This window comes from Fundulus heteroclitus, chromosome 6, assembly GCF_011125445.2.
Source record: "Fundulus heteroclitus isolate FHET01 chromosome 6, MU-UCD_Fhet_4.1, whole genome shotgun sequence".
NCBI classification, from domain to species: domain Eukaryota; kingdom Metazoa; phylum Chordata; class Actinopteri; order Cyprinodontiformes; family Fundulidae; genus Fundulus; species Fundulus heteroclitus.
The window spans coordinates 20511072-20530267 of record NC_046366.1 but is presented as its reverse complement, the minus strand read 5'-3'; the positions used below and the strand labels follow the sequence as shown (position 1 = coordinate 20530267).

Sequence of the window (19196 nt, the reverse complement as noted above, 5' to 3'; positions counted from 1 at the left end):
AACCCCCGTTTTTACAGTCTGATTCTCAGTTACAGAAATTGTACTGATTTATAATTAGGCTGTTGCAGGGGAGCTGTGGCATGCTGTTTTCCCACAGTTCCTGTTGTGACAGCTGCAGCCTAAACATCAGAGCTCTGATTAAAGTCTGACCTCATACTGAGCAAGGGCCTGAATATAATGTTATGAAACGTTACATTTTTTTTTGCAGTCTGTTGCATCTTTAAAATGATGGAACCACTAAGAAAGCATAACAGGAACTCAAGGTAGCTAAGGTGTTTTATAAACCTTACAAAACACACATGGAAATCTCTGTTGCTTGGAGGATTCATTTCAATTAATCTGTGTATGATTGATTTATTGCTATTCTTCCACTGGTAGACCCTATTCCTCTGCTTCTGTGGTATTTTCTTAGTCCTCCCGTGTGGGCTTTCCCCCCCCAGTACCAGTGACTGACAGCAGCAGGCCGCCTGGACCCTCATTTACCCCCTTTCGAAACTCTAGCAGACACTAATCCACTGTTGCTGCTTGTCTCTGCCTCATCCTGTTCTGGCCACTGTCTTTGGTTTCCATTCCACAGAAAGAACATAGACGAGCTGCCAGAACTGATCGATGACTCTATGGCTATTGAAAGCTTTTGGGGGTATCCATGTGTCATCAAGTAAAGGGATGAAATAGAAAATGATATATGAGAACCTGAATTATATCATAATTTCGTGACCATTTTTTTAACACAAAAATTCCAGTAGGTCCGTATAATATAATGGTAGATTTTCAGAGCCTTTGACAGATGTTTAAATCTCGCTCTTCAACACAACGTGAAAAGAAACGGCCACACAGTGCCTATTTCTGTGTTAAAGCATTTCTTTGTGACGAGTTTGGGGGGGGGGGGGCAATAATTAGACACAACGTACGCCTTCCCGTGTGAAATACGTAGCCCTCCAGCCGACCTCCCAGTCATTTCAAAGACTAAGGTCATGCATGTATCGTGTTCACTGATCCAAACATTCATGTTACCTCCAGAACATTTGCATGCCAGGTGAAAGTCGAAGCCAATGGCATTGCAACAGCAGCAGATGGCGCACATGTCCTCCAGAAGGAATAAAAATGTACCGCAGCACAGACAGGTATCAAAGAAGGAACGTAAACAAGAAAGCAATAAAACAACTTCTCCTAAATGTCCAACAAGAAAATCCCCACAAGATTTGTAATGTAATGTGCATTTCAAAACGTATCATAAAAAAGCCGGAAGTTGCAAATCACCTATGACCTACTATGCTTCCTTTTAAATATTTAGGATAGGTCTATGGGCTACTCAAAACATACACATTACATTGTTTTGCACAAAATCATTCTCAGATAAGGAGATTTCATCTCCTCAGTTCCACCTATTTTGAGCTCCTTTCAGTATGAGCTGTTTTTAGGGCTCTGTCAATTTTATGCAAATAAAATGTAACTGGCCAGCAGGAGAAGATGAAATATACTTTAGATTAGACATAAAATACTCATGTGGTTTCTTCACTGTACCCATTGCACACCATTGCTACCGTGAGAGGATAGGGTGTGTTTTATTTGGCTTTTTTTTCCCCTCTTCTCCCCTATTGTGGCATTCTATCTTTCCACAGATTCAATGGCAGCGCCCTGTGGGCACAGTAGTGTCCTTGGCAGCATGGCCTTAGTAAATCGCCTCGCCCCCCCCTCCTGCTCTGAAATGTTTGTGATTTATGTGATGCCGGTTGTTCTGAAACAGTAATTTCCCTCTGGGATTATTAGTTATTTCTGATTCTGATTCTTCTGCTGAACGGCATTTAGATTTATCATGCATACCAAGAAACGTGGCATAAAAAGTAACTGCAGCTGCCTAATTTTACTCTGAAATTTTCAGAAAAATCACACCTCGAATTGGAAGACATTTTTTCCAAGACAGAAAATATCCTGTAAGGAAAAAAAACTGTGTTTATAAAATAACCAGTGGCACAACTTTAAGTACCCATAATAATACTTTTTTTTTTTTTTTATATTTACTATACTTTACTAAGTTAATCGAGGTTTATAGAGATTTCCAGTGACTTTCTGTTTTCCTGGATTATGAAGATGACAGAGAAGCCTTTCTTTTACTAGGCTGGATAAGGAGCAACCATCATTTGTCATCACACAGTCAGAGAACATCAGCAAACAGTGGCATTTCGGGGTCAACTAGTCGCCATAAGAGCCTTTAGATCCCATCTTTATACCGACTGTTTGGGACTGATGTTGGAAAATGAAGCCCCTTCTATATTTCACAACATGTGGAGTTTGTGAAACACTACAGGAACTGTGTGCTCTGGTCAGATGAGACTAAAACCGAGCTGATTTTTAGGTGGTTTTGGTAAACCAAGGCAAGTTTATTTATAAAGCAAGTTTCAGTAACAAGATGATGTGAAGCAATTATGTGAAAAAGCCACTTATGTTCACTGTTAAGTAGGGTGAAGGACCTATGATGCTGTGGACCTGCATCTCTTGCAAAGGTGACTTTTCCTTATCTGTATTAAATACTGTATATTATTTATAGTAACCTATATTTATTATATAGGCTTGAGATCTGCTGTATTTCCTACCCATAGCCATTTCCAACTATGACTCAGTAAAGTGACTTGATTAATGAAAATGACCACAACTAATTTCCCTTCCCAGATAACACGTTGGTTTAAGTGACCTGAATTTTAAACATTTTATGTAAGACACCTTCAAACAAAAGTTTGGGAGAAATGCCAAATTTTACCCTAGAAAATCTTTCCTGAGGCTCAATTTAGTAACCACCGATGAACAAAAATCCACAAAGAGAGAATTCAGAGCTTTTGTTTATTTCAAGAACACATTTCAACATCACACACAGATCAAATGATTAAATACACTCAAAATAGGATTTATTAGTCTCTACTCACACGCGGGGGGAACAACATGTATAGTAAAGCTGTGCAGAAAACAAGTTCTTTTGGCATGTTTCCTTTGTCAGATGACGCCTAATTTACAGAACAAAGCCAAACTTTGTAAGAGACAAAAAAAAAAGATAAAAATTGAAAACATAATATTCACCATCTCTGGATGACAACTTAGCACCTTGTTCCAGTCTCTGCAATACTTGGACTGGTGTGTAGTGGATAAGAAGGGATGGTATGAGGTTTGCCCATTAGAAAAAAGAAAAAAAAGGTCAAACAAAAGACAAATTCCTCTGTAGGTTATCTAAACCCAAACACCACGACAAAAAGCAGCGTGCTGCCAGGTAGAAAAGACTGACCGACACAAGGGCTTATTGTACGAGCAACATCCACAACTTACCCGATGCTACGTCCACATATGAGCTGCTTTACGTACTGTACACCGTATGTGCTGCTAAGTCTATAAAAAGTAGATTTCGCGGTTTCGATGGGATGGCTTTCTAAAAGAGCAAATACTAATCCGTAACACTAAGGCACTGCTTCTGATAGAAATGGCTAACGATAAATGGGGACTGTAACAACTCTCACGCAGCTCGGCTCCAGTGTGTCCTCGACATAAAAATTACAACGTGTGGAAAAACACGACTCGGCAACTTCACTTCGAATGCAAAACACATGCAGGTGCATATTACGAGTGAGCTCATCTGACTGAGGCGTGGCATTCTCCTTGTTCTGGCGGACTGACGATATATCGCATGCTGAGGTTTTATACAAAAATCATCATTGCCTTTCACGTCATGCAGGTGGGCGTGTCGTTTTATGGGACTGATAAAATCCGAACGCATGATCTGTTGCCTTGTGGGGATGGAGGTTTTTTTATATTGTTAAAATTATGTCTAAAATATATTTTTTTAAATAAATAATGCATGTATGCTTCATTAGATATTTGGGGAAACAAAAAAAGTAATAAATATTTTTAAAGCTAATAACGGACGTCGCCAGAAGAGACTTTTTTTTTTACTCGGACTTGACAACAAAAGTGTGAGGAACTGAAAAATTTGAATTTTAAGAAAAAAAAAAAGTAAAGTTTAATAAAATCAGCCCCTCTGTTGACTTTCCAGAATTATGCATCAATTTTGGAAAGGCTAATATGGGTTTAAAAATGTTTACCCAACAAAGATTTACAAAAGCAAAACGGCCCAATTGTAACAAAGACAATTACAGCTCATCTTATCTGCTTTGTAAATATTAAAGGAAAATTAAATTCTTACACTTTAAATATGTATAATTAAAACCTAACTGCAGTTAAAAGATGTATTTGTGCACTGCAAAACTGTTTACACTGCAGAGGTATTATTGACGGCGGCATAGATTCAGCTTAACTGCCACTGAGGTAATACAGAGAACTGGTATTAAAATACTTGTTTTAACAAATAAATAAGCCAAAAAGCTGACTACTCTTCAGCCTAAATGGACCTAACAGGATTCAGTCTGCATTGGGATTTGGGAATGGTGAGAATACTCTATGCTTCTTACGTTAGAAAAAACACAAGTCTTCTAAGAACACCTGAACTAGTAATACTGAGAAAAATGTGTATTTAGGCCCCATAAATATGGACAGCAGGGTGTGTAGATGAAGTCTTAAAATGTCTTATATTCTATGATTAAAGGGTATTATAGTCAGCTTTCATCAAAGAAAAACTTGTTAGTTTTTCTAATGATTAGATCTGGTATTTAAAAAACAAAAAACAAAAAAAACTTTAAAGTACAAATAAGATGAATTTATGCCACAAGGGGTCAAAGCAAGCATTTTACGCTGTTTTACTTTTCTGCCGGTCAAGTTGTAAGATGGATGGTCATCTGAAAATCTGAGTGATCCACGCGTATTTGAGAAAATGTGCACGCAGAATAAAAGCAGAAGTTGGGATAAGCTTTTTTTTGTTGTTGTTGTTGTAACGTCATAAAATTGCTTACACCCACTGTCACGCAAACTATACACTTTCCAACGAGCTTTGCACAATTCGACGATGAAACCATGATAAGAAGGATGGAAGACGTATGGAATCCCTGATGCCACAGACTCCCTGATATGACATGATGAGGTGCAGAGGTGCAAAAACAGTGGTTGTTCATCGGCGGACCCTGCCCACAGTACACGCTGAATAATCTTTTAAAGGTCCGCACTAAACTCTCCATGAAGATCATATAAGGCCACAATGTTCAGCGAAGAAAGAAAAATGTAAACACTATAAAAAAAAAAACAGGGGAGAAATTATTAGAGCAACGTAGTCATGCGGGTCACACCCCCACAGACTGTACACTGCTCAAAAAATGAAAGGTACACTTTTTAAATCAGAGCATAAGATCGAGCCAGTTGAACTAGTGAATTATTGATCTGGTCAGTTCAGTGGAGGAGGTTGTTGATCAGCTTCGGCTGTTTGGGTGTTAATGAAATGAACAACAGGTGCACTAAGGGGGCAACAATGAGACGACCCCAAAAACAGGAACGGGTCTGGTGGAGGCTACAGACATTTTCCCCTCCTTATTTTTTTTTTTCCGACTGCATTTCATTGGTTTTGCATTTGACCGGGGTGAGGGTCACTACTGGCAGCATGGGGCGATACCTGCACCCTTCAGAGGTTGTACAGGCAGTCCAACTCCACCAGAATGGTACATTGTTACGTGCCATTGCCAGAAGGTTTGCTGTGTCTCCCAGCACAGTCTCAAGAACATGGAGGAAATGTCAGGAGACTATAGGAGAGATGGCCAGAGGTCCTAAACCCATCAGCAGAACCGGTATCTGCTCCCTTGGGCAAAAAGGAACATGATGAGTACGGTCAGATTCCCTACAAATGGACCTCCAGTGGGCCGCTGGCATGAATGACTTTGACTAAACAATTAGAAACAGAATTCATGAGGGTGGACGGAGGGCTCGATGTTATCCAGTGCTCGCTGCCTGGTACCGTGGAGCTCGACTGGCATTTGCTGGAGAACACCGGAATTGGCAGGTTTGGCACTTAGGCCCTGTTCTTTTCACAGATGAGAGCAGGTTCACTCTGACCCCATGTGACAAATGTGAACGGGTCTGGAGAAGCTGCGGTGGACGTTACGCCGCCTGCAACGCTGTTCAGGATGATCGGTTTGGCGGTGGGTTAGCGTTGGTCTGGGAGAGACACACAGACGTGTGCAGGATAAACACTGACTGCCATTAGTATTGGGATGAAAATCCTCAGATCCATTGTTAGACCCTTCGCTGGTATGATAGGTCCTGGGTTCCTCCTGGTGCACCGTAATGTCCGGCCTCCTGTGGCAGGAGTGCCCAGGCAGTTCCTTAAGGATGAAGGAATTAATACCATTAACTGGCCTCCATGCTCCCCTGACCTAAATCCAACAGAACATCTCTGGGACTTCATGTTTAGGTCCATTCGACACCTCCAGGTTGCACCTCGAACTCTCCAGGAGCTCAGTGATGCCCTGGTCAGGATCTGGGAGGAGATACCCCAGGACACCATCCAGCCCAACATTTTAGCACCTGGCAGCTATACAAACTACTGAACAGCATTCTTAGTTGCTCCAAAGACATTTCAGCCAACTGAACCAGGCTGCTGCATCAGCTTCTCACAGTTTCACTTTCTCCATACCTTTGGATTAAGCTCTCTGTTGGTTGATTAAATAAAAAAAAAAGTTAAATTTGCCTCAAATGATATGCCATCTTTTTGTTCCCAACACATTACTCGTTCCATATCAGTGTGAATATCCAGCATGACTTTTTTTTTTTCTCCAATTGAGATCTAATGTGTTCCTTCAATTTTTCGAGCAGTGTATTATCTCGCTGAAACCAGATTATATACCTTCTGACAAAGGCACTTCATGAACTGTGTGGCGAGGCCTTTTTTGGAGTAGATCCACTATTGATCTCCTGATCCTCTTCGTCCTCTTCTTCCTCCTCTTTCCAGCCACCAAGGTGGACGGGGGCTGGCATTGAAATGTTTGTACTATGAGAAGCGTGAGCACTGGAACCTGCGGTAAAAAGAAGCTAAGCTGATTATTGTAGAATTTGTAGGTAAACACAGTCGGGGCAAATATGTATTCCCATTTGTTTCACCTCAAATTTTTGATTTGTTAACTTAAATTATCTTCAAAAAAAAAAGAGTCCTAATAAAAGCAAATTCAAAATTACAACAGTTCTTAAATACCCAACTAGCCTTTCCTTTGTTTTTAACAGAAGTAATTTCAAAAAGCACTTTGCCAAGCCAAAACATGCTTAGGAGTCAGGACACTAAAACAGCAAAGCGTAAATAGCTGCCAACATAGCACTGTCTCATAAAATAAATCAGGTTAGAAAATTGTTTCTTTTACAGCAATTTCTGCTTTTAAGTTGTATTTTGTCAATGAAAACATCTGCTAATTATTTTCAGATAATGACACATGAATAATGTCACCCTACTGCATGTTTATACATGATAATTGACTTTAACTGAGAATGCTGTTCCCTTAGTGAGTGAGCTAAATGAATTTAGGCATATTAAAGTGACTTTTTACGGTTGCTGTTACTCAGTGGGCTGAATTGTTGTAGGTTTGAGTCCAGCTTCCCAATGCTGCCTGTTGATCTGCATGTCTGAGTATGAATGTGTGCACATTTTTAAACTGCCATAGGCATCTTATATTGATAAAGTCTGTGTGCGTGTTCCCTAGACAATATAATCTCTCAGACAAACTGTGAGATTTTAAAAAGGGCTACCAACATTTCCAAATCCATCATGTGCCGTGACAAAGAATGAAAGCTGGAATAGATTTAAAAAAGTAACTTTTCTGTAATGTACTTAGCCTTATTGTCATCTCTTCTCTCTCGCAGTCTGAATGAACAGACTGCTTGTAAAAAATAAATAAATAATCTACTTTCCTTTTAGGTACCTTCTTAAATCTCTGTGGTTCCTATGACTTCATTTGTAAACACACCTCTGATACTTAATGAAGCTGATGCTGAGTTTTTTCTTGCCTCTGTAACAGGTTCCCCACTGAAGGGTGTTATTATCACCGCAACCTGGTATTACTTGGGTATAGTGCGCTCACTAATCAGAAACAGATCTGTTTTTTTAAGTTTCTGACCGCCTGGCCACCAGTCAGGTAACCTGACGCCGCCAGATAGATTTGCTCCGCATATCCATCTGGAAACCTTCCGTTGAAGTAATTTTGGGAAGGGGCGAAAATACTGGTTAGCTGATTGGCCTATGTTGGTGATAGACGGGCCAAATAAACCAATCAGATCAACGAAGCATATGACGTACTCGTCAACATGCTTTGTCGTCGCTCTGTTACGAGCGACGACGAAAACACAACCACAAGCCAAGCTACTCTTGCTGCTGCAGGTAAAGGCTCGTTAGCTCAGCAAAGAAATACTCTGTAATTCCGATAAAACTTGTTCGATAGCCACGCTAACGCTAGTTTCATCGGCTGAAGCCGCCATGTTAATTTAGATTGAACTGTCGCGCTTCTCGTTGCGTCACACCTCAACCCGCCTCAAAGCCAACGCTGATTGGACGTTCGTTTGGTGAACGGCTCCAAATTTTCTTTAACGGAGAGTAGCCAGACTGATCTGCGAGTGAAACCTTGAAAGCTCGCGAGATCAGGATGGTCTCACGAGGCTACCACTCAGGGTCCATCGAGCTGAAAATCAGACAATCCTAATTTCTCAGGGCATCCATCAAAAACATCTGCTTACCTGTGCTTGTGTGAAACTCTCGCATTGGCACCGAACTCTGCCACTGCCCAGACAGCCTCTGAGGGTGGGAGCTCTGCTGATGGAGCTGCACAGACAAACCGCAAAGTTATAAGATTAGTTTTAAACACCGTGATAAACAATGGATCAATATTTAAATCTAATAACTGCTGCGGAGCAAAGCAGCTGTGCTACATGTGGTAACGCTTTCCAAAGCTTTTAAACCCACCTCAGGTGTAAGTACGAACCTACAACACAGTAATACTCGTGGTCAGGAACTTACCTCATGCATGTAGATGGCATGGAGGCTCATCTCTGCTGAGGCAAACTCTGAGTGCAGCGCGTTGCTCCGGATGCGAGAGTCACTGTGAGACATGCTGTAAAAAAAAAAAAAAAAAAAAAAAAAAAAAAAACAGCAGAGCTGGTGTTTTACATTTGCATTTGTGTCTAAGTTTCTGTTCAACCAGGTCCAGTTATGAAACTAGATTAGATCTCAGCCCTTAAAGTACCTGTTGACGACGGCGCGATCGTTACGGTGCAAGGTGGTCTCAGGGTAGACGGAGGAGGGCAGAAGGCCGGGAGGGCGGCTTCGACTTGGATGTGCATGATGGGAGGTGGACAGAGAGGCCAGGACGCTGGCAGCGGCAGAAGCAGCAGAGCTTGGCGGGACGAAGCGATGGTCCCGCCCTTGTAGTCCAGATGCAGTGAGGATGGGGTGGGCCAGGACACTGGCTAAAAGATTTTCAGGCTGGAAACGGCCACAGACATGAAAAGATTTTAAGACAAAAAATTCTCTTTTTTTTTTAATGGAAGTTACACAGCTGAGATAAACATCAGGCTTCCTACCCCGGTGCCAGACTCATTGGAGTGCAGCGAGGTACACAGGGGGGCCTCTGAGAGCAGCAGCTGGGTGGAAGGCCCACCCTGTGCATCATGCTGCACCTTCTCCTTTAAGTGGCTGATGAACAATGAGCTCTCCTGAGGCGGCTGCCAACGGGGGTTCTTTATGGTGAAATGCATGAGGGACAACTCTGTCTTGCCATTCTCAGCCTGTTGATATATAGATGCCTCAGTCTGGCCCTCTGACATCCACTGCAAAAACAGGCGCGTGGAGAAATAAAGCACATGCGTTATTATAGTTCTCCTAAATATACTGGCCTCAATCCTGCCAGACAAGCTTAATGGGCCTTACTGTCGGGTTTCCATGCCGCCGTATGTCCATCTGAGCAAAGGAGCAGATATCTCCAACTCCAACCACTTCCACGGTGAAGTTCCTGAAGAAGTCAATGATTTCTAGGGATTTGTTTCTCAGGAGGAATATGAGAATGAAGGGAGTAACTATAGGGCTCAGCAGCTCCTCCAAAATGAACACCTAAGTTAAACAGAGAAACAGATTATTGCCCACCCAAAAAAGTGCATCAATAATGTCAATTTAGAATGAATGAACTATATTAGAAATCTTAATTTAAGAGTGGCGGATGATTTCCTATGTGCTGATTGGCAGCTCTCCTCACCGCTTTGTATTGGAACAGCTGTGCCACCTCGTCACGGGTCTCGCTCTTGTTTGCATTGCCCCTCCAGTGATCCGGCATGTAGTGGATATGGGCCAGCACGCACTGCAGAAGCTGCTCCGGACACCAAACCATGTGTTCGTCCGGGATGAAAGACCTAGCGCGAAACAAGCACTAAAATGTTAAAATGACTGATCTGAAGAAAAAACAAACAAAAAAAAAATAATAATAGCACGTTATAAAAGGTATGCATACGTTCACGCTACAACCACACATTAACGTGACACATATTGGGATTTTATGTAACAGACCAAGACAAAGCAGAAGTAAATTGTGAAGTGGAACAAAAATTAAACAAGGTCTTCTGTTTTTTTTTTTTTTTTAACAAATTTAAAAATCTGGTGCGCATTGGTTTTAAAAAGATAAAAAAACGACCCATTTTTGCAAACTAGCGCAAGCTCTGTCAGACTTGCCAGAGCATGTCAGGGAACAGTCATTTTCAAGTCTAGTCACAAATTCCCAGTTGGATTTAGTTCTGGACTATAACTTGGTAATTCTAACAGACTATTACTACTTAATATAAAGACGCCCTTTGTTGCTTTGGCTGTATGTTCAGGGTTGCTGTCGTTCTGGAAGGTGAGTCTCAGTTCTAGTATCAAAAGCCAGAACAGCATCCTAACAGCCTGATACTGCCACCACCATCTGTCACCTTGAGGGTGGAGTGTTGAAGGTGCAATGCTAACTAAGGCCACCCAACAGAGCTCAGTTGTGTGCTTAATGACCTAACCACAACATTATCATGACAATGAATCCCTCTCTCTAACAATCCTCTGAGCTGGATTTACTGTATACTTGAAGTGAATTACACAAATGTGGACTTGATTTACTTCTAAAGGGAGTTGGTTGCACTGGATTTTATTCAGGGGTATTAAAGATCACCTGCCATTACCCTCTAACATAGAAAGGACTCCTGGATCAATGTGTGCTTCTGTGCTTTTTGACCGTTCACACTGAGCCTGGTTCTGCTTGAGGTTTTACTTCCAGTTAAAGGAGAGTTTTCCTCTCCACTGTCGCTTCATGCTTGCTCAGTATGAGGGATTGCCAAGTCAATGCTGCTTGTCAAGACTCAACGCAATCTGCTGGGTTTCCTTAGATAGGAAACTTTCAGACCAATTTGTATGATTTGATGGAATTTGACTTTGTGAAGTGTCTTGAGATGACATGCGTTGTGAATTAGCGCTATTTGAATAACAATGAATTGAATTGAAATTGAAAGTAAAAGCTAGTGAATACAAATGAAAGCCACACTTCCAAGACTTTTAACAGTTTCTTTCCACTTCACAATATGCTTTATCTTCGGTTTGTATAACATGAAATCCTAATAAAATAAGCTAAAGTTTGTGGTCGTCACATTTTTCAATACAAAAGACGGATAAAAAAAAGTATGAATGAACTGAGAAAACTAAAGTTTAAAAATGAGTCAATCTTTATATCAAAACTAAGATACATTATATAGCATTGTATAGTACCTCAAGTACAATTGTACTTGAGATATATATATATATATATATATATATATATATATATATATATATATATATATATATATATATATAAAAAATAAAATATATGATATAAACAGCAAGTACTTCTTGTTCAGCTGTTGCACCCATAAACAGAAACTAATGGCGACAACTTACCTGGTAATAGTGATAACTATACCCAGCACAGTGATAGCGGTCAGAATGTGCTGCACCGTAAGGACATCCTCATCATAGACAGTCAGTGCAATGAGTACAGCCAGCACCGACCCTGAGAAAAAAGCAACGTTCTTAGCGAGCACAGTCAGCAGCGGTGATGTGAAGGAGTTCATGTATTTCGAAGTGGGCTTGTAGCCACGGCCCAATCGTCCATGCAGCTCGTGGTTCAGCTCGTTGAAGTGGCGCAGGTATAAACGGCCGAACAGGGACCAGCGGCGCGCGCCCAGACTCCCAGGCTCCCTGCGGATCACCTCAGTATAACTGAAGAAGGCGTAAAGCACCTGCCACACCAAGATGAAAGGACACAGCAGCAGATTGGCCAAGCCTATCAGCAGGATCACTCTGCTCAGTTTCTGGGCCAGCTCAAGGCGATTTCCGCTGCGCTTGTACTTGGGATGCAGGTTCCATTTGTTCTGAAACAGAGAGCCGGGCCCCCAGAAAAGGATGAGCTCAAAGTTGTACTTGAGGCCTTGGGTTAAGAACACCACATTCCCCAGCAGGGGGAGCTGCAGATGCACTGGCAGCAGCGATTTGTTTATCATGGCCACCATGTAGTTCTTAAAACGCAGGATGCGGTGATAGATGTCAAGTTCTGTCAGCTCTTTCTTGTGAATGCACATCTGCTGCTCCCTCTGCAGGCTGATGAGCCGATCCTGCACTTCCTGCCACGTAAAGTTGCATAGTTCATCCTGAGGAGAGGAAGGCAAAAATAAATAAAGAAACCCTTAAGAGGAACAATTTTTTTGGTTGATTTTTTTGCTGTAGTACGTCTTATTCCAGTGCAACATGTGGAGCAAGTACCATTTTAATCTTTAGTGCTTTAATGTAGAACTGCCTGATCTCCCAGTAGCTCAAAACGTTGCAGAAGACTTTAACAAGACGGTAGATCCAGAAGGTAGCAGCCATGATAAGAAGGAATATGATCCAGCTGTTTTCTTGTATCCTGCAAGAAAAGAAAAAGCACATTCAGACCCCCGGGCTTTGCATATTTACATCATATTTATGATTTCATCCTGGAATGCTAATGTATCTCTAAATAAAGGGACGTTTTCACAAAGAAATAATAGCCGTCAGCAACGAAATATAAACAAATTCCGAACAAAATGGTGTAAATGGCAAACAACTGTTTAACATAGGGGGTAACGGGCTCATGTTGGCGTTGTGTTGACTTTGTATTAGCATTACAGGCCTGCAGGGACATGTGTACTTAATTGCAGTTTTTTTCATCACCTCTCTACTAAACATTAGAGATGCATAGACGGAGTTTGACTTGCAGATTCCTTGTTTGTCTGAGAACTAGAAAACACAATAAAGAAAAACTATAGATTCTTTATTAAGGGTAGTAGTTTAAATCAACGGCAAATGAAGGACTTACAAGCCCAGTTCCCTCAACCTTTAACTTTCATCAACTCAACAATGCATTTACACAACAAAAGTAGTGGGAGTTCTAATTTATAAACAGATCTACATTTCAATAAACTGAAAAAAAAAAAATTTTAGTTATTAGCATCCAACAGGCTGCTCCCAGACCAGAGCCGATCACGGGGAAATTTGCTGATTCCGAAATTTTTTTGTCTTTCTTGTGTTTATACTGTGGCAAGTCATTTTTCTTTGCCGTGGCTTTGAAAAGAAGGATAAATATTATGTTACGGTCAAAGTAGCAGTTCCAACTCTTTATTTTACTGCTGATTCATGCTTCCTCTGGTAACCTCTGCTACTGTTCTCCAATTACACGTTTCAGCAAAGTTTCAGCCAGTAATGGCTGGGCGAAGGCGTTGCGTAATCACAGACAGACGGGTGACATGTTGCCGGGTTCTACCGAAGTTGTTTTGATTGCTTTTGTGGAGCTGACTGCCTGTGAGCCTTCAGTATACATCAGGTAACAAACTTAAACCTGTGGTTAAGACTGACAAAGAGTGACAAACGTCAACAGTGAGAATCTGAAAGACAAATCAACATTTGACCCTGATCCATTCTTTAATGCTATAAAAAAAACCTTAACAGGGTCTCTTGACCTTCAGGCATGTTTTAGCACATCACCTGTTATCCAAATTATCCAAAACTGAGAAGGTTTCTGGATACTCTGAAGTAAGCATGGCCCTGTTGTGTCGAAGGTAGGAGAAGGTTTTAAAGGTTATGCTTAAATTTTCCATCTTACCTTTCCTTGAGTTTAAAGTAATTTTATTCATATGCCAGAGAAAGTGACCAAAGTTTTTTATGGCTTTAGTGATAATAGGATAAGACATTGTTACGCCTCCCCCACCTGTTGCTGAGCATTGTTGGTCGGAGGGCTGTAATAAAAAAAAGGTAACTACAGTTTTGTCTTTACATAGAAGACAAATGTAGCTTATAAAGGAATTTAAACCACAAAAAAGTCCTGCCTACTTTAAAGTTTAAAACAAAAACATCCCATTAGGGCTGTTGTCAGTCGTTTTGATGCAATTTCATGTCACACAACGTCACTTTAATGGAGGAATGAACTGCAATAAAGTCTTCGGAACACACGTGCATTAAAGCTCTTCAAATGTGAAATCTGATAGGAGTTATGAAGAGGACAGAGAGACTCTAAACTGTGGGACAAGCTGTTCCCAAATTAGAGCAGCGTGCGGTTCGACGTCACTGACTTTGATACAAACAACTTTTGAGCTGGAGTTAGACCGAAGCTCAAACAGATGACGAGAGGCTCATAAGCCACGAAGAAGAAAGCCGACTCAGTTAAAGCGACATGGAGAAGAATGTGACAGCACCGGTTTGGGGGGTGGGGGGTGGATGTTGGTGGGGGGTTCTGTTAAAGCAAGGTAGCAATGTGTCATGTGGTTGTCAGCTTGTCTGTGTCTCAGTCAGTCGGTCGCGTCACACAGCAAAGCTATCAGTTACACGGGCTGCTTCTCTAAAGTCAGTCTGAGCCGTTAACAACAAGCAAGAACAAGAATGTTCCAACTTGAAGCTGCCAAGCTTAAAATAAACAGCAAAAATGAGAATGTTTATTATTCCAATCAAATATCGCCTTGCTTTGGATGTTTCCTTGGACAATTCTCTTTTTAATCTAACCACTGACATTGATACTGCACAGGTGAAGCTGCTTTAAAACCACAACCCTTTAAATAGTAATAATATTACTACTAATACTGTTTCATCAAAATCTCTGGTTCACTTTGGTGGTACATTAAAAAAAAATTATAGACAACAATCTACACCTTTTCATTTTTCAACTAATCCCCACAGAGTCCAGCCATTCAATTCACCTACCCATGGAAAAGGACCATATCTTGCAGTCCACAGCCACATCTAGTTCAGTCCCATAAGAAATAAAGTCACAGAGTCTAATTGCAACTATATTAGAACGGGCAGCTGTGAAAAGTCAGACAAAAGGAATCTCTCTAAAGGCCGGTCTCTAATCCTGCACTCAGCACGAGAACAAAGCATCTCATCAGACTGGCTGAAATGAGAGGACAGCCACAGCAGATAGGACTTAATGTGAATGTGACAGATTAAACTCATTTTATCGGTGTAAGGAAGGAAAAAAAAAAAAACGGACATGTCTATAGCATCAACTGGCTGTTTTTCTTATCGGTACCTCTGTGTGCACTGCTGGCTTGGCAAAATGGCATCCGGAAGTGTTACTTTGTTCCTTTCCATCGGGTTCTGGCCTTGCCCGGTGTGGTTCACAGCTCGGTTGGCAAAAAGGACATCGTACTCCACGCAGTTGACAAGGAACGTGGTAAATGTGACAACGAACAGAAACTGACTGGAAGGAATGAAAGAAGAATGACATTAGGTTTTATCCTCATTAATTGTGCTGTAAGTTCTAACTATCACAAGACAACAACAACAAGTGATTTATGCGTGGTATCGCGGGTGGATAGATAAACATCTCGACAATATAATTGTTCTGGATATCATTTTGCACACAGGTGGTGAGCATCCAGTAAGAATCAGCAGCCCGCTGAAGTAACACAAAGGTTTGATAAAGAGAACACGTAATAAGGTATAAAACACCCTTTTTACTACCACCCATGGCAACATTGAGCAAAAAAAAAGAACCTTATAATTAAAAATCATCTCTAGATGCAGAAGTAAAATCGCACGGCAAAAAAAAAAAAAACATCTCCAACTGTGATGGAGATTTGTTTTCTACCGTCCTGGCTGTTGAGACCTTGCCCAGCCTTGATTGTCACAGTTCCAGCTATTTAAAACATTTTTTAAACTTATTGACTGTAAATCTGGATAAGTTTCAGCAAGTAGCTATCTTCTTGTACCCATTTTTTTTTTATTTTCAACACAACAGCCTTACCGTGTTCTCTTGTCTCTCCAACGTTTAAATGGTAGCAGGTTTATTGCTATTTAAACATTTTCAGATTAACCTCATAAAGTATAAATAAATAAAACATTTTTATTGCATTCATTTTGCTTACAGTAAATTTCTCAGTGTGGAACGGGTGATATTGTACTCGAATGAAAGGTTGAATCTTTCTAAAATGTCTGTTTGTAAAACAATACTACTGCAACAAAAGATGAATATTTTAGCCTCTCAGCCACGGGGAAGGTGCTGTCTCGGGATAAATGCTGAAATATTAAATACGGACAGACTTATCCCCTGAAGAGGGAACTGTTTCCTTTCACAACCATACATTCCTGCATAAATGATAATAAGACTGATCTTGTTCCCACCAAGGCATGTGACAACCACTTCTTACCGTAAAATAACACATTACTAGTGCCACAAAGGGGCTGCTGGTTTAACTGAGAACAAGCATGCTCTTTCTAAGAAAAAGTATGTCACTGTGCCCCAAGCTGCATCTTGCAGGTATATTTATAACTTTATACTCACACGAGTTCAAAACATTCTGACAACATCATACAGGCGAAGCCATTTTTTTGATGATAGTGATAGATGTGAACGGGCCGGTTAAGGAAAATCTGAAATGGTACTCTACAAGAGAAAATAATCAGTTGACAGATCAAGCAACAAAATACAATTTTTATAATTTAGAATAAAGTTGTTGTTTTTCATTAAATTTAGTTTTGTTCTTTATAGAAGTGTTTTTTAAATAGGAAAACAGTTATTCCTATTACTTAATTAATTGGGGGGAAAAAAACATCTGTGTTTTCAATATTTTCCTTTTCATAGATCAGGTTATTAATGCAAAATGGGACAATTCCAATCTCAAAAACCCTGTAAAAGAAAATATAAAAGGAAACTAGTGAAAAGAGATAAATAACTTATTGACATGAGGTATAAAATATGACTCATAATCAGATAAGGCACAAGCATCCTTAAAACTAAAGAAAAAAAACCTAAATGCACGATAAAAGCAGCAAAATAAAAAAATAAAAATAACAAACAACCACAAAGAAATGGTAAACAACATGAGAAAACCATCTATAAATAACAGAGGAGACAAACAACATCTATAATTTTAGACTACATTGTTCATGGTAGAACAGTCATTTTTTTGGGTGCAGCCCATTACACACCTTTATAATTTTGGTTGTTTCATTATTGACTATTCAAGTACAAAATGGATGCACTTGCTGGTGATTGAAATAGATTCTCAATATAATTCAATCATATTCTACTGTAAAGAAATGTAGTTATTGTGATCCCTATAAATATCTACCTACAGTAAAAGGTTACTCGTAGTCATTTTAGTTTGCCAAGTGACAGATTTGGGACAAAATGACAACACATATGTTAGAAATGGGGGTTGTACGGAAGAGTATTAGAGAGAAAAAGAAGTCAGAACTGAAAAGTCAGAAATCTGACTTTAATCTCTTTAGTCAGAATTCTGAGGTTAAACAACCACACCCAGAACCAGCCAAATGCATGACAAAGGCACAACAACTGTATAATACATTAAACAAAACATTTGCCAAATACATAGGTTAGAAATAAACCCCAGTTTTGGACCACATGGTTGGTGGTTTGATTTGTTTTTTTAGTCCTCTGTAAGGTTGAGAGCATGTGGCCTCTTGTTTTGCAATCTGTCAGAAGTAAACATTGCACAACTCAACACCTCCACCGCAACTACTGACTTGCTTCATTTCGTGTAACCAAGACATGATTTCAAAGGATATTCTTGTAAAGAAGTTATCCAAGTTCTTGATATGGTGCCATGAGTCTGCAACAGAAGTTGGGACACGCGTTATCTTCAGCAGTGAAACAAGCTGTTATTGGACCATTTTCATGTCCGACCTGTAATAATACAAACACGTTTACCTTTCAGACTTTCGGGGACGTGCACCAGTAAGTCTTCTTCGCCTGGCGGAGAGTCTTCCTCGTAGTCCTCTATCCTCTGATACTCCTGGTAGGCTTCAAAGTTAGCCATTGTGCCTCATTCTCCAGTCACCCCCCACGCTGTTTTTAGCAAACACTAAACGAAACGAGCAGAGACTGGCGACCTCGGCTACATACTGTGGCTAATAAGCAGCTCAAGCAGTTCAAACAGGGATAAAAAAAACAAAGCTAACATTAGAATGCTAACTAGCTAGCCTGACCGACAGCGCTTGTATAACCCTATATCACCATGATTCCATGCAAGACACTGCGTTCGCGTTGGAAATTCAATGCGTCTCGCCTCTATCGGTTTCCTACAGAGGGTTAGTAACGTTTACAAAAGGTCCCAGCAGGTAAAACAAAGCGTGTGGGAGCCGGTTAGCTTGTAAACCAATCAGCCCGTGTGTAGTCAGGGTGACACGGTTTGTTTTTGTTCCCCGACCTGCTCTATCCCGATGCTGATCCTGATCTTCTTTCAGGCTTTCTTAAGACCAGTATTTGCGTGAGCAATAAAAAAAAAAAGCAGGCGGGTTTTATTGCCTGTTTCTTGCTCGCCAGCCTCTGCCAGCTGAGTCCCAACAAATATAAGCGACCCTATACGCGTTTCTGCTGTTTTTTTCCTGCCTTTCACAAACAAATGTCAACAAAACACAATTTGCGTAACTTCCGTTTGCCGTTTATGTCATTTCCGTCTGCTGGGTGTAGTTTTTGATACTATTTTTAGAATTGGCACTTTTTTGTCTATATATGTTTATATCAGCTAAAAACATGAATGCATTCCAAATGGGTGATGCGATGTTTAAGATTCACAGATAAAAGTTTAGGCACGCCGATACACTTCGGGTCAACATGGAAGTCAACATTGTTCGTTGCACCTTACAACCAATACGACAGCGCGGCCGCCATCTTGTAAGTGGCAAGTTGGCCATGTGAAACTGATTTACGAACAAAAGTTCTAAAGTTTACGTTCAACTAATTTTCACACATGAGTTTTTTTTATACAGTAATGTTCAT

General features: G+C 40.5%; 1 protein-coding gene across 3 annotated transcripts; it reads right to left on the bottom strand.

The window, feature by feature from the left end:
* Positions 1-2820: 2820 nt before the first annotated feature.
* Positions 2821-18869, bottom strand: atg9b (autophagy related 9B). Of its 3 annotated transcripts, XM_012876352.3 has the most exons (14): positions 18126-18869; positions 17984-18027; positions 16737-16801; positions 15483-15653; positions 12707-12848; positions 11846-12594; positions 10149-10302; positions 9827-10006; positions 9481-9726; positions 9144-9382; positions 8918-9011; positions 8638-8722; positions 6767-6935; positions 2821-5161 (listed from the first exon to the last, which is right to left on the bottom strand). In XM_012876352.3, the coding sequence occupies exons 1-13, from the start codon at positions 18232-18234 to the stop codon at positions 6784-6786; spliced, it is 2430 nt and encodes an 809-aa protein (XP_012731806.2). In that variant the 5' UTR covers positions 18235-18869; the 3' UTR covers positions 2821-5161; positions 6767-6783. The 3 variants fall into 3 exon arrangements, with proteins under 3 accessions (XP_012731806.2, XP_021179096.2, XP_021179090.2); XM_021323421.2 differs by lacking the exon at positions 2821-5161 and having other exon boundaries at positions 6683-6935; positions 18126-18868; XM_021323415.2 differs by lacking the exon at positions 2821-5161 and having other exon boundaries at positions 6785-6951.
* Positions 18870-19196: the final 327 nt, after the last annotated feature.